This window comes from Ceratotherium simum, chromosome 33 (genome assembly GCF_057802395.1).
Source record: "Ceratotherium simum simum isolate JZ-2026a chromosome 33, ASM5780239v1, whole genome shotgun sequence".
In the NCBI taxonomy this organism is placed as follows: domain Eukaryota; kingdom Metazoa; phylum Chordata; class Mammalia; order Perissodactyla; family Rhinocerotidae; genus Ceratotherium; species Ceratotherium simum.
The window spans coordinates 16,509,608-16,524,216 of record NC_141932.1 but is presented as its reverse complement, the minus strand read 5'-3'; the positions used below and the strand labels follow the sequence as shown (position 1 = coordinate 16,524,216).

At 57.1% G+C, this 14,609-nt stretch overlaps 1 protein-coding gene across 4 annotated transcripts; it reads left to right on the top strand.

Moving 5' to 3' along the window:
* Window positions 1–1,633: 1,633 nt before the first annotated feature.
* VASP (vasodilator stimulated phosphoprotein) lies at window positions 1,634–14,439 on the top strand. 4 transcript variants are annotated; one of them, XM_087421549.1, is made up of 13 exons: window positions 1,634–2,342; window positions 8,840–9,011; window positions 9,098–9,263; window positions 10,332–10,425; window positions 10,884–10,939; window positions 11,052–11,290; window positions 11,441–11,538; window positions 12,087–12,138; window positions 12,303–12,336; window positions 12,554–12,599; window positions 12,758–12,848; window positions 13,400–13,457; window positions 13,586–14,439. In XM_087421549.1, the coding sequence occupies exons 1-13, from the start codon at window positions 2,338–2,340 to the stop codon at window positions 13,621–13,623; spliced, it is 1,149 nt and encodes a 382-aa protein (XP_087277675.1). In that variant the 5' UTR covers window positions 1,634–2,337; the 3' UTR covers window positions 13,624–14,439. The 4 variants fall into 4 exon arrangements, with proteins under 4 accessions (XP_087277675.1, XP_087277673.1, XP_087277674.1 ...); XM_087421547.1 differs by having other exon boundaries at window positions 1,637–2,342; window positions 12,300–12,336; XM_087421548.1 differs by having other exon boundaries at window positions 1,638–2,342; window positions 11,438–11,538.
* The last annotated feature ends 170 nt before the right edge of the window (window positions 14,440–14,609 follow it).

Below are 14,609 nucleotides of genomic sequence, written 5' to 3'. Positions count from 1 at the left end.
CCCGTGGCTTAGCGGTTAAGTGCTCGTGCTCCACTACTGGCGGCCCTGGTTCGGATCCCGGGCGCGCACTGACACACCACTTCTCCAGCCATGCTGAGGCCGCGTCCCACATACAGCAACTAGAAGGATGTGCAACTATGACATACAGCTATCTACTGGGGCTTTGGGGAAAAAAAAAAAAGGAGGAGGATTGGCAATAGATGTTAGCTCAGAGCCGGTCTTCCTCAGCAAAAAGAGGAGGATTAGCACGGATGTTAGCTCAGGGCTGATCTTCCTCACACACACAAAAAATAATAATAATACATTGGAGACCTCTTTCTTGCCATTTACACACCTCATTCTTTTTAGCTGCCGCCCAACGCCTCACACAGGGATGTGCAATGGTTTCACTATCCATCCTCCTCTTGATGGACATTCAGGCTATTTCCAATTTCTTGTTCTCACCTCATTGCTGCCATAAAGATCCTTCATCAGGCTCCTTGTGTACATATAAGAATGGTTTTTACATTTTTAAAGGGTTGGGGGAAAAAAGGGCAAAAGAGACCCTATGCATAACATGCCTAAAATATTTACTATTTGGACGTTTATAGAAGAAGTTGGTTGACTGCAAGGCAAGTGGCACACAGAAGCGCCACCCCTCCCATTTCACCCGTGGGAAAGCTTTGACCCAGAGAGGAGAAGGGACTTGTCCTCTCACGGCCTGAGGAGACACCCAGAAAGATAATTATAACCTAGGTGGATCAGGATTCACGATCTCTCAGTAGGATAGAAGGGGACAGGATTACTCAATTCTTCAGAGAAGAATGAACGTAAGAGCATGGTCTAGAAGGATGAGGGAAAGGTCAGAGGCATCCGGGCGGAGGACCCTGCTTGGACAAAGGCTGGGAAGGTTGATTGCCTCACTTAGTAGCTGGGCCCTGAGAATTGGTGGTTTTACACTCCCACCTTGCACTCAAGCGCTACTGGGGTTCTGGGGGCTCAGGCAAGGGGGCTATAGCCCATATTTATTCCCTCTCTCTGGCCTCAGTTTACCTATTTGTAAATGTCTAACAAGATTTCCTAAACTCCTGCCCCTGGCTAGGGCACCTTACGCGGGCCAGGTGGCGCTCTACGGGAGGGGTGTGACCACATGCGTGACGTCACGCGGGGCGTGGCCTGCGGGACCCGCTGCGGAAGCCTCGGAGGGTGTCAGGGCTCAGCGGGTAGCCGGCGCGTGGGGGAGGGGGCTCCCAGGAGCTGGCACTAGGGAGGGTCTCGTCGCCTCGGTGCGCTCCCATTGCTGGATGATCCCGCCATGCTCCGCGGGCGAAACTGAGTCACGGCGGGGCGTGCGTGGGGAGGGGGCCAGGGGCTTTATCCACACGGGGACCTGGAGTCCCACCCCCACCCAGGTCCAGCACCGCCCCCACCCCTTCCCGCCCCCACCCTGCGGCTGTGAGTCAGCGGCCGGCCGCGCCCCCTCGGCCCACTTCCTCCTCACCTTCCCGGGCCGGGCGGGGGGCAGTGAGCGGGAGGGGGCCCTCCTCGCCCATCCCCCACCTGTGCGGGGGAGGGGGCTCACCCCTGAGTAACCCCTCCTAAATTGGCGGAGAAGAGAGACCTTGGGGGCCGGGGTCCGACGGGAGGATTTAAGGGAGAAAATTGGAGAGACTATGCTACACCAGAGGGTTCTCCTTGCCCCCCTCCTAAATGAGCAGAATGTAAAGAAATGCAGAAGTCGATAGGGAGGTGGGGAGGGTGAGAACAAATTGTGACCCCATTGAGATCCTCCTAGGAATTTCCCCGGTGGGAGGGAACGAGAGATCAAGGAAGGATCCCTTCCCCTCCACCAAGCTTCCCCTCTAATTTGGGGGCGAGCCCCAGCGTGCACCCCTATGCAATAGTGTTGGGGCGGGGGCAAATAGCGGAAGGCTGGGGTTCCGCGTTGCCCTTTTAAGCGCCCTCCAGCCTCCCACCCCGCCGCCTGGAGGTGTCGACGGCCCCTTTAAGACGCAGGGCATTGTGGGTGCGGGGAGTGGAATTTTGGAACGAAATGTAGCGAAGAGAAGTACAGTAGTAAGAGTAACATTGTAGCCGCCGCCGGCCGAGGGGGCGCGCCGGGGAGGGGACGCCGCACCCCCTTTCTGCCGCAGGGACCCCCCATCACACCCCCAGAGGGAGGAGGCGCCCGAGGACCCGCCCCGGCCCACGTTCCCCCCAGGAAGCCGGACTCTATGGGGCGGGACCCTGGGGGAGACTGAGCAGAGCCTGGAGCCAGCCCCGAACCCCTGAACCTCAAGCCCGGGGCGCCCCGGGAGCAGCCAGCCCGTGGGCGCGCCGCCCGCCCGCCGAGCAGCCATGAGGTGAGCCTGGATCTGCCCCCAGCCCCTTCCCCGCCCGGCGCGGGCTCCCCGCCCCGCCTTTGTCCCCCTCCCCCCCAGCTTGCTCCGGGCTCGAATTTGGGGACAGGGCATGGGGAGCCTCGGATCTGAGGTCGAGCCCCCTGGGACGAGCTCCAAATACTGGCCACTTCCCCGTGACTCCCCAGGCTCGGGGTGGTGCCGGTGAGCTTCTCCTGGGAGCCCTCGGATTTGGGGGCGCTCCGAGGACTCTCGGATTTTTTTCAAGACTTTTTCAGAGGACCTCCAAGTTGGTAGCTACTCCCCGCTGGGAGGCCAGGGTTCAGGCAGGGCTCAGACTCGCCTCCAAATCTCAACTCGGGCTCCGGGAGGGATTGTAGGGGGCCGGTTTGGGGGTCCTGGAAGAGAGATTGAGACGTAGAGCTTGGTTTGCGGGGTCCCCCTTTACGTGGCGCTGGGAAAAGTCTTCCCAAGTGGGACCTCGCTCCTGAACTTCGGGGGTACTTAACCCTCTCAATTTGGGGGTGCTCTCGTCCTCCTGGAGGAGGTTGGTGCCGACGGATCCAGGGACTCAGACGCAGCCTGGAGAGTCTGGTGGGACCCCCCTCCCCCACTGCTCCCCACCCACGATCTGCTGAGACGGGCTGTGCCTAGGACTGAGCGAGCGCTCCGTGCGGAGGGCGGCGCCCCGGCCACGGGCCAGCAGGGCGGCCCTCTCCCCCACCTGCCCGGCCCTGGGGAGGGAAGGGGCGCGGCAGCTGGGGGAATGGGGGCCTTTGTCTTCCTGACTCACCTGTCGAGACAGCTGGTGTTCGGGGGGCGGGCAAGGAGCGCTGTGGGCCGGCTGCTCTCCCCACCACGGCGCCTCCCCCTTCTCTCACCACCGCCCCCCCACCCTAGCCATCCGGAGCTGTGGGGTTGGAGGAGGGGCGCTGGAAGGCTTCAAGGTCATAGCCCTCTCCCCCTGGGACCCAGGCTTCCCAGATAGTTCCAGCTCTCTTCCCAGGAATTGAACACTGGGGGTGGGGGACCCAAGGATTTTGTCTTGGGTCCCTCAAAAGTCCTGGGCTCACCGGAGGGCGGGGCCAGTGCGGACTGGGGGACCGGACTAGGCCCCCCCATTCTCCCCTCTCCCTGACCCCCCATAATCTCTCCCTTGAGGCCTGAGCCTGACAATACTATCTCCCTTCCTCCACTCTCTCAGGGACTTCCTGCCCCAAAGCCCCCAGCTTGAGGGGGGAGGCCCCTGGAGACCGATAGGGATTAACCCCGTGGTGCCCACATCCTCCCACTTCCCCATTCCCCCTACCCCTGCCATCTGACATCAAGGTGGCCTGCCTTTTTATGACTGTCAGAGAATCCCCCTCCCCCATTTGTTCCTTCTGATGTGAAAGGAAGTGTTGGAAAATTGGGAGCAAGGGGCACCCACAGACACCCTCAAGACTTCCTGCCTACCCTTTTCTCATACAGCAACATGCCTTCAAGGTCTGCCCTGGAGAGGGGGCCGTGGTCAGGAGCCTCTTCCTTCACCCTCTTCCCCGGGGACTCTCCTCTCCCACTGCCCCCCAGCCCTGCCCCTCGCCCCCCTCTCCCCGCGTTTCCGGTCCCAGGCACCGCGGTGGAAGGCGGATGGCGGATGTCCGAGCGAGGGCTGCCTCACTCGGAGACCGTAAAAGGGCAGGAGCAATGTCTGGGCCGGCCTCCCACCCCCCTCCAGCCTCGAGGCCCTGGCCCTCCCACAGGGCCCCCCTACTGCTGGCCGGGCGGGACCTCCCACCTCCTGGGGGGTGGCAGAAGTTGCTGATGCCTGTCCCATCAGAGGGTTACTCCTACCTCCTGTGGGGTCTTCCCTGCCGATGGCCACACCCGCCTTCCTGGGCTGGCCCCTTTTCCTGAGACAGCTAGGATTCAGAACGCCCCATGCCGCTGTACGGGGGCAGCTGGGGAAACTGAGGCTCAGAGAGAGAAAAGCCTGGCCCAAGATCACTCAGAAATTCCTAGGCTGTGTTGCGGGAGGGGAGGGGACCAGGATGCTCTGATTTCTGGCTGGTTTGACTGGAGATGGTCTTGGGGGCAGTTGAAAGAGAGGATGCTAAGATGGAAAATGACAAGATATAGTTCTTTTTCTCCTAGTTTGACAAATATTTGTTGAGTGTCTGCTGTGTCCAGGAATCTGAGCTGGGATTCTGGGAAGGCCGGGAAGGGGGGCAGAGGTCTGAGAATCCCGGGGCAGAGGGGACTCAAGAAGAATTTGGGTCCGTTTCTTTCCTCTTCCAATAATAGTAATTATTATTGCTGTTTTAATTTTTTTTTAAATAATGAGACCATTTGAGCAAGCATCCACTTTGTGCCAGGCTCTGTACTAGGTGCCTGATTAAGTTTAATCCTCACAGCAATTCTAAGAGATTGATGCTATTATGACTGCCCCTCCCCCAGATGGGAAAACTGAGGCAAAGAGAAATTAAGCAAATTGCCTATTAAAGTCAGTTTGGAAATGGGCAAACCTAAATTTGAACCCAGGGCTGTCTCCGGACTATTATGCTATTAGAGAAAAAGGAAGCTAAAACCTTTAATGGTCTTTTAAAAAGAATACAAATAATATGCTTTCACTGTATGAACACTTAAGATAATGAAGATAAGCAAAAAATGCCCAGATGGGAACTTTTACCTTCCTGTTCCTTTATGGGAAACTAAGGCCTGTCTGGGAGGAGGGACTAGAGTGACACAAGCCCCACAGACCCTAGATGTGGTTCCCAACCAGGGTTCTTTAAAGAAGATTTGTAGTGTGGAAAAGTTGTGTGCGTGGGGGTTTGGGGAGTGGATCACAAGTTTTATGGTTTAAGGGGGCTATGGGGTAAATCTTGGAGATGGGATAAAGGGGCTAAGGGAAGGGCAAGCCTCTAATCTGGAAGGTTCGAGTAAACCAGAGTGACTGTGCTTGATTGCCTCCAGTCATGGGAAGCTCTCTCCCTCCTGTTTTGACTCTCAGCTTCCCTGTATGGAGCCTATGCCAAGTTCTGGTCCTCAGCTTAGGGCTTTTCTTATCTCTTTGAATCCTTACAAGAAACCCAGTGAGTTACAGTTTCCAGGGCTGGAAACTGAGGCTCAGAGAAGTAAAGCCACACGACAAGGAGGTGACTTGAACTCTCTTTCATCCACCATTTGCTAGAATTTTCCAGAATGTGAGGACTTTAGGGGAGGGTTAGGTCCTGGGCTGGCTGAGGATTAAGGCTCTTTCATGTCAAATTGGTGGTTCAAGACCCCGGGAGACCACTGGAATTAGGCAGACCCCATTTCAATCTCTATAACAAATTGTCTGTGAAAGTCCAGCTTTTGCCTGGTTTATAGTTTTCTTTTTTGAACTTAAGTAATGAAATAGTTTTTTATAGGTAAAACTAGTACATGATAAAAAAGAAAGAAAGAAAAGAAATAAGCGATTCAAAAGGGTAAACACTAAGAAAGAAAAGTCCGCTCCACACCCCCCCCAGCACCCTCCCCAGGGCCCCTCCTCAGAGCAGCCTCTGCATATATCACCACTCTGTGTGCAGATGTATTTATATCCTCCCCACATTTTTTTTTAACCTCTGATACACACCACTTTATACCTTACCTTTAAAAAAAATTCAGCTGCACTGTTTCCTCATCTTTAAATGAGGCTGAGAACTTGGGTTCAAATAGGAGCCCCTCTGCTTACTTGCTGGGTGACCTGGGACAGGCGTCTCCATCTCTCTGTGCCCGCAGTTTCTCATCTGTCACGCAGAGAAGCACCAGAGTCCATCTCCTGGGGTCATTGCAAGGTTCACCGTGGAAACTGGAGCTGAGTACCCAGAACAGTGTCTGGGACACAGGCTTGCAGATAAATGTCAGCTGTGGTTGGGTTTTCCTTTTTTACAGATGACTAACAACTGTTGAGTACCTGCTATGTGCTGGGCGCCATTCTAGGTTTTGGGGACATAGCTGTGAACAAAAAGGACAAAAATCCCATCCCTACATGGTCCTGATGTTTTGGTTGGGGAGACAGACAGGGATCGCGGCTAGGAAATGTGGGACATGGGATGAGAGAAGAGGGTAGTCAGGGAGGGCTTCTTGGAAGAGGTGACGTCTAAGCAGAGACCTGAAGGAGGTGAGTCTAGGCTGAGGAGAAACACATGCACAGGCCTGAGGCAGGAATGCATCTGGCATGTTGAAAGAGCAGCATGCGGGCTGGTGGGGCTGGAATAGGGCAGTGGGGCTGGAACAGCGAGCTGGGGGGAGGGAAGGGATGAGATCAGAGATCACGCAGCTCACGCAAGCCATGGAAAGAACTTGGCTTTTATTCTGCGGGAGCCAGGGGAGATTCCGAGAAGAGGAGGGACATGATCCGACTTGTGTTTTAACAGGATCCTTCTGCTGTAATGGGGACATTGCGACCTGGAGAGGGGCAGGCCCAGCCTGGGGTCACTCAGCAGGCGCCCAGCTCTCCGGCCAGGCCAGAACCTCAGCAGGGCAGGGCCGCCTAGGAGAGCAAAGTGCAGCCAGGGCGGAGTAGCAACAACAGCCCTGGGCACCTGGCCAGAGTCTGCCCTGGGTGTGGGTGGCAGGTGTGGGTGAGGCTTAACCTGGTCCTGCTAGGGGCAATGGGAGCCAGAAACAGCCCCTGAGGCTGCACTTCTCTGGAAATAGCACCTGCTTTTTGGGTAGGGCCCACAGAGTCCCCAGTGGTTAAGACTGTGGCTCTAGAGCCAGGTGGCCTGGGTTCAAATCCTAGTTCTGCTACTCACTAGCTGTGTGACCGCAGGCAAGTCACTCAACCTCTCTGGGCCTCTGTTTGCAGTCCTCACTTGAAAATGTGGATAAAATTGTGCCCAGAGGAAAGGGCTTAGGGCGCCTGACCAGCTGAAGGGCCTCATGAGAGGGAGGTGCCACAATTATGTAAACTTGGGGGGGCCTGGAGGCTCAGCCTCCTGGCCTGGGAACTGGGAGCTGGGTCTGCAGAGGGGCTTTCCCTGGCCTGTCTTGCTCGGCTCAGCGTCACACCCCAGCCCCCAGCCCTGGTACAGATGGAACTATTGCGGGGTGTAATTTCTCTCCCCGGAAACCTCTGACCACCAACTTCCTCTTTTCAGGAAAAAGGGCAGTGGGGGTGGGGTGGGGGTGGGGTGGGGGCAGGGACACGCGCTTCCCCCTGGTCTCCGTGTGACCTTGGGCAAGTCACTTCCCATCTGGGAGCCTGAGTTTCCTCACTGTCGGGGGGAGCATTGACCCTCCCCAGGAGGACTGGTGGGGGGTTGGGAGGGCTACAGTTGTCCAGGGCCCCAGGGGTGCCTGTTCTGGGTGCTCGAGAAAGGGATCCTGATAGTTACTAAGGGCCCAGACTCGCTACTCCTCCCACTGCCCTGGGAGGTGGTGTCTGTCATTTCCCCAGTTTGCAGACGAGGAAGATGAGTCCTGAGTGGGCAGGTCGCCAGCCCGAGTCACATGGAGTAGGTGTCTCGGCTGGGATTTGAACCCAGGGCTGGCAGTGGGTCTCAGATCCTCACCTCTGAGCCGGTTTCCTGACCGTCCCCCCCCCCCCCCAGGCTGAGTCAGATGTGCATTCCTCTGGGAAATCCTCCCCGACCCCCAGGCCCGGGCAGGTGCTCCTTCTGGGCACCCCGAGCCTGGCCTTGGGTTGTGGCTGTCTGGGGACGCGACTGTCACCTGCTCGGGAGGGTGGGGCCGGGCCTTCTGGGTCACAGCAGAGACATGGGCCTGACAGAGCAGGGAGTGTCTGCTGATGGCGGTTGGTGCCCGGGGCTGCGTGAATGGGGTGGTAGCAGGAAGTGCACGAGCCCAGGATCCAGCATGGGTCCCCACCACCCTTCCCCCCTGAACCTCACAGCTTCCTTCTCCGACTGGAGCCCGGAGTGGGGGAGGGGAGTCCGAGTACCCTGGCAGAGATGGGGACACCGAGGCTCTAAGAGCGCCGGGAGGGGCTGGTTCCCAGTGCTGCCCATAGCTCCTGCCGCGTCCCCCGTCCCCCCTCTCCCGGGTCCCCTCCTCTGCTCTCACTCTGTACTTACCTGCATCTCTGTTGCTGCCTCCCTGCCTTTCCATCTGTTTCCCCCCACTCCATTCCCGTCTGTCTGTCTTTCAGTCTGTCTCCCCTTTGTCTATCTGACTCCCTTTCTCACCTCTCTCCCCACATCAGTCTGTCTCTTCCAGTCCGTCTGTCTGACTCTCCCTGTCTGTTTCTCCCCATCTGACTGTCTCTCTCTTTCCTCGTCTGTCTCACATCCCTGTTTGTCTGTTTGTCTGTCTGTCTTTCTCTGTCCCATCTGCCTGTTTTTCTCTCCCAATCTGTCTGTCCGGGTCTCCCCGTCCGCCTGTCTCCCTCTTCTCTGTGTGTGTCTCTCTTCCTTTCACACTCTGTCTCCCAGATCTCCCCGGGGACCCAGATGGCGAGGGCGATGGGCCCCTGGAGGGAGGGCGCCGTGCTCCCCTGGCTAACCAGCCGCTCTCCCGTCCCCCGCTCCTGGCAGCGAGACCGTCATCTGCTCCAGCCGGGCCACCGTGATGCTTTATGATGACAGCAACAAGCGATGGCTGCCTGCCGGCACGGGCCCCCAGGCCTTCAGCCGCGTCCAGATCTACCACAACCCCACGGCCAATTCCTTCCGGGTGGTCGGCCGCAAGATGCAGCCGGACCAGCAGGTGAAGCCCCCCTCCCCCTCTCCCTGTGCCAGCTGCGCCCCACCCCTGTGCCCACCACCCCTCCCCCTCCTCTCCCCTCCTGCCAGGTGGTCATCAACTGTGCCATCATCCGGGGTGTCAAGTACAACCAGGCCACCCCCAACTTCCATCAGTGGCGCGACGCCCGCCAGGTCTGGGGCCTCAACTTCGGCAGCAAGGAGGATGCAGCGCAGTTTGCCGCGGGCATGGCCAGCGCCCTAGAGGCATTGGAAGGTTAGAAACAGTGGGCCGGGGGACCCCTGAGCTCTGCCGTGGGGCCTGCGGCTGCCGCTCTGGGCCTCCGTTTCCTCAGCTGAAAATGGGGCTAATTCACTGCCGCTGTGGAGAATTAGTATAAGGATTTTGTGTGGGCTCCTGTGTGCACCCACATATAAAACGCACGATTCCTCAGGGTACGGTTTGCTCCGTGAATTTGTACGCAGGCACACTCCCGTGTGACTGCCTCCCAGATCAAGAGATAGATGTTTCCAGCCCCCAGAAGTCTCCCTGTGCCCTTTCGCGAGGTAACAATTGTACTGACTTATATCGTCATCGTCAATTACTTTTCAGGCATTGATATTAAGGAAAAAATCTCCAGTTGGCATTTCTTAAACTTGAACATGCCCACGAATCATCAGGGCATCTGGGTAAAGTGCAGATTCCCGTTCAGTTGGGCTGGCTGGGGCCCGAGCCTCTGCATTTTTAGCAAGCTCCCCGGTGATACTGAGGCTGCCGGTCCAAGGATAGTACTTTGAGGAGCGAGGCGTTAGGTGGTCGACTGCCGTGCATGCAACTTCAGTGTCCGTGGGGAAGGGCTTGCTTGACTGGGGGTGCACAGAAAAACACGGTGGGTGCCTCAAGTACTCGGGAGCCGGTGGCCTGGGGATGGGTGAGGAAGAGACTCTCGGCCTTTCCAGGGGTCTCAGGCTGGGGGTCTGAGCCACTGTTGTCAGCGGTTGACTCCTGGATGCTGGAGTCAGTCTTGTTCCTGCAAATTCCAGTCTGCAGGACTTGGGACGAGTGACTGGCCCCTCTGGGCCTTCGCTGTCCCCCCTGTCACTTGGGCATCATCCCAGCCTCCACCTCACACAGCTCAGTCAAGGCAGGCTGGTGCTGGCCCTCATCCCAGAAGTCTGCCCAGGTGCCCACACTCCAGCCCCAAGCGCAGGGTCCCGGGGGAAGAAGGAAGTGAGCGCCTCTGGGCAGGATTCCTGGGAGGCCTGGGAGAGCCGAGGGAAAGTGCCAACGGGTGGGGCAGAGTTCCGGCCTTGACTCATCACCCTTTTTCCTCTCACCTTCCAGGAGGTGGGCCTCCGCCCCCGCCGCCACCGGCAGCAGCTCCTGCCTGGTCTGTCCAGAACGGTCCCTCCCCTGAGGAGGTGGAGCAGCAGAAAAGGTGGGGCCAGCCCCTGGGTGGGGAACCTTACCACTGCCGAGTTCTAGGATATTCCAGAACCCCTGACTCCTGGAGTTCAGAATGCTCCAACTGTCAGTTTCCAGAATGTTCCATCTCCCCGGGGGACTAGAAATTGACCGCTTTCAGAAACCCCCACCTCCTGGAGTTGGAGAAAGTCCTGACACTCAGAGTGGCAGAACCTCCTGGGTCCCCAAATCCTGGGCCCAGGATCCTGGGCATTTTGTAATTCAGGTGTTCTTGATAGTTTGATGACCGGAATGCTGGCATCTTGGTCCCTGCCTGTCCCTGCCCTCCCCCACACCCCTTTCCTGGGCCCCCAGGGAAGGAAGGCACGGGTGGGGATTGGGAGCCAGCCTCCCCGGAGACCTCTGAGCGAGAAGGGGAGGTTACTGGCTGTCCTCGGGCCCCGCGTGATGGCAGCTCCATACCCTCCTCAGGCAGCAGCCTGGCCAGCCGGAGTACGCCGACCGTGAGCGCCGAGTCTCCAATTCAGGTGATTGCTCCAGTGACCTCGGGAGGACCTCCCTGGAGGAGGCGGTGGGCCGCTGGACAGCAAAGAATGAGGCTTCTCTCTCAAAACCCCTCCTTTTTGTGTGTTGTTTCAGGCCCACCTGCTCCCTCAGCTGGGGGACCGCCTCCACCTCCAGGACCTCCCCCTCCTCCGGGTCCTCCCCCACCCCCTGGGCTGCCCTCCTCGGGGGTCTCGGCTGCTGGGCATGGAGCAGGGGGAGGCCCGCCCCCTGCCCCACCTCTGCCCACAGCACAAGGCCCCAGTGGTGGAGGGGCCGGGGCGCCCGGCCTGGCCGCAGCCATTGCCGGAGCCAAACTCAGGAAAGTCAGCAAGGTGAGGAAGCCAGGCGTGGAGGGTGTGGGGTGACTGGGTCCTGATGGGGTGATGCGATGAGGCCAAGGTCGCCTGGGGGCGTCATAGGAGAGCTGGGAGGCCAGGAGGCCCGCCCATAAAGCCCCATCCTCTTTGTAATTTCTCCAGCAGGAGGAGGCCTCAGGGGGACCCCCGGCCCCCAAAGCTGAGAGCAGTCGAGGCACAGGCGGGGGGCTCATGGAAGAGATGAACGCCATGCTGGCCCGGAGGTGAGCCTGAGCCTGGAGCCCTCAATGCCGGTGGACAAACCCCTCAGCCCAGCAGTTACCACCTGAGATTCCGGTTCAGTAGGGCCAGGTCGGGGGAGGGCTCAGATTCCCCTTTTGTTGTTTGTCTGGGTGACAGTTCCCCCTTTGACAGCCAGGTGTGGGATATAATGCTGGGGATTGCAGTCCCCTGAGATGGCTGAGGTTTGCAACCACCTAGGCAGCCTCTAGAATGTTCTAAGACCCAGAATTCTAGGACCGTAGGAGATCTTGCCTCAGAATCTGGAAACGCAGATTTCTGGAGTCCCAGCAGTCTCAGCTAGGGCCCTCTGCCCTTAGAATTTTGTGATTCCCAGATGTGAGAGTCGTAAAAACCCCCACCCCAATCTAAAAACAGCACTCTTTAACTTCTGAAGCTAAGGTTGTCTTAGCCTTCATGAATTCCCAGACTCTGCACTGTAGAATCCACCTTTCTAGAACTCTGGGAAGGGGAGTTGTCGAGTGGCTGAGGGAGGAACGAAGCCATCTGTTTTTGCCTTGCCCTCCTGCAGAAGGAAAGCCACACAAGTTGGGGAGAAAGCCCCCAAGGATGAATCTGCCAATGTGAGTTAGGGGCTCTTCCTGCCGTATACACCTTACGCTGTACCACTAGGGTAGGGATACTGGGGAGGCGGGAGTGTTAGGGCTGGGCTGGGTTTGAAGCTGATGGAGGAAGAGCAGAGGTGTGGCAGGGGCTGGCTCATGACAGTTCTATTTCCCACCAGCAGGAGGAGCCAGAGGCCAGACTCCCAGCCCATAGTGGTGAGTGAGAGCCCAGTCTAGCCACAGGAACTACAAGTCCCAGGATGCCCTGTTCTCACATATAAAGCACTCTCAAGGGAGAGTCTGTGCAAATAATGCTGGGGATTGTAGTCTCCTGAGATGGTTCTTTGAACACGGGCTGATGAGGCTGTGGGAGAAAGATTGAGTCCAGACATTTCTTGTCGCTGATCTTTCTGATTTGTTGTCTGTCCCCCAGAATCTGTGCGGAGACCCTGGGAGAAGAACAGCACAACCTTGCCAAGGTGGGCCATCAATACTGGGGCCCCACCCTCCACCCCAAAATAGTTGGATTCACCAAATTTGCAGGGAGGAACCCAGTGTGACCCCTGGAATGGGAGGGAGGGGAGGCAGGCCCTCTTTCTAACCTCGTTTCTGTCCCAAACCACACCAACTCTCCCAGGATGAAGTCGTCGTCTTCCGTGACCACTTCCGAGGCCCACCCCTCTACACCCAGCTCCAGTGATGAATCAGACCTGGAGAGGGTGAAACAGGTACCTTTGGGCAGGGGACAGGGTCTAGAAAGGGGTCACAGGAAGAAAGGAGATCTGGGTCTAGATTCTGCCACTGACACACCATGTGATTCTAGAAAAGACCTTGGGAAGCTCAGTTTTCCAGTCTAAGAAATGGAGAGATTGGATCAGTTCAGAGATGACACAGACACCACAACCCTCTTTGCCAGTGCCTGTGACAGACCTTACAAATCTATCACTGCACTCATTCCTGATAAATACCCAGAATCCTTTTCAGCGCACCGTCCCCAGACATCCATCACCAATTGGAGTTGGCAGGGGACTAGAATGTATTTGCCAACCCTGGTACTGGATGTTCTCCAGTGCCTTTCTTCTGTCTCCAAGGGTCCAGAATTCTCCCTTAGAATTCTCCGGTCACTTTGTGACCTCGTCAATGATGTCAAGTTTGTGTATGTGTGTGTAGGGGGGGTCTTGAATCTCCTTCCTCTGGCCCATCAGTCATTAAGAAAGGGGGGATTCGTTTCTGCCAGTCCGGACACCCTTCCTGATTGGTTACATCCCATTATTTCCAGGAGCTTCTGGAAGAGGTGAGGAAGGAATTGCAGAAAGTAAAAGAGGAAATAATTGAAGGTGAGGTTGGTTTTTTTTTTTAAACCCTTATTTATTTTGGAGGCATCGTGTCCTTTGGGAAAAGCCCTGTTTTGGAAGGGAAGGGGAGGAGGCTCTGCCCCTGATCTCTGCCCCTTGTTTCCTTCCAGCCTTTGTCCAGGAGCTGAGGAAGCGGGGTTCCCCCTGACCACAGGGCCCAGAGATCCCGTTTCTCCTTTCCGCACATCCCGCCTGTCACCCTGCTTTCCCTGGCTCAACTTGACTTGGAATTGGCTGAAGACTACACAGGAATGCATCTTCCCCACTCCCCATCCACTTGGAAAATTCCGAGGGGGTGTGGCTTCCCGGGCACCACGCCCACACCCATACTGGCTGCTGATTAGCTGGGGAGGCCCCCACCCTTTGCTCCCTTTGGTCCTTCCTCTCTGCCATCCCCTTGGGGGGGGCTGGTTCCTCTGCTGGGGATGTACCAATTAACCCCACAGTAAGGGGGAAGGAAGGAGGGAATTTCACATTCCCTTATTCTAGGTTCACTTTAACGCTTAATGCCTTCAAATTTTTGTTTTTTTAAGAAAAAAAATATATATATATTTAGGTTTTGGGAGGTAAAGGGAAATTTTTTTTCTCTTTGGTTTTGATAAAATGGGGTGTGGGGAGTTTTTAAATGCTATCGCCCCAGGCTTGTCCCACGTGGGGCAGCTATTTAAGGGGGGGGATGTCCCACCAGGCTGGGGGCACCTCCCCACACCCCAGGGACCTCCCTTCCCTCTGGCTCTTTCCCCTTTTCTATAAGGAATTAAGATGCTGTAACTTTTTGGAACCTCAGTTTTTTGGTTTTTTATTTGGGTAGGTTTTGGGGTCCAGGCCATTTTTACCCCCGGCGGAAAATAAGATGAGGGAGAGAGGGAAAGGGGGGGAAACACCCCCTCTCCCACCTTCACCTTGAGCTTCTTGAAAATGGGCCCCTGCAGAATAAATGTGCCGGTTTTTATAAATGCTAAGATTTCTGGAGTGATGTGAAGGGCTACTCTGACGCGGATGGGGGCCTGCCCCTCCATCCCCCAGTAATCCGCCAGCCCCTCATCTTCCTCCTTCCCACCCTGCACCTGGTCACTTCGCTCAGCCTCCTGCAGCCCAGAAGGGGGCCGTGTCTCTGCCCTCTCTCAGCCTCCC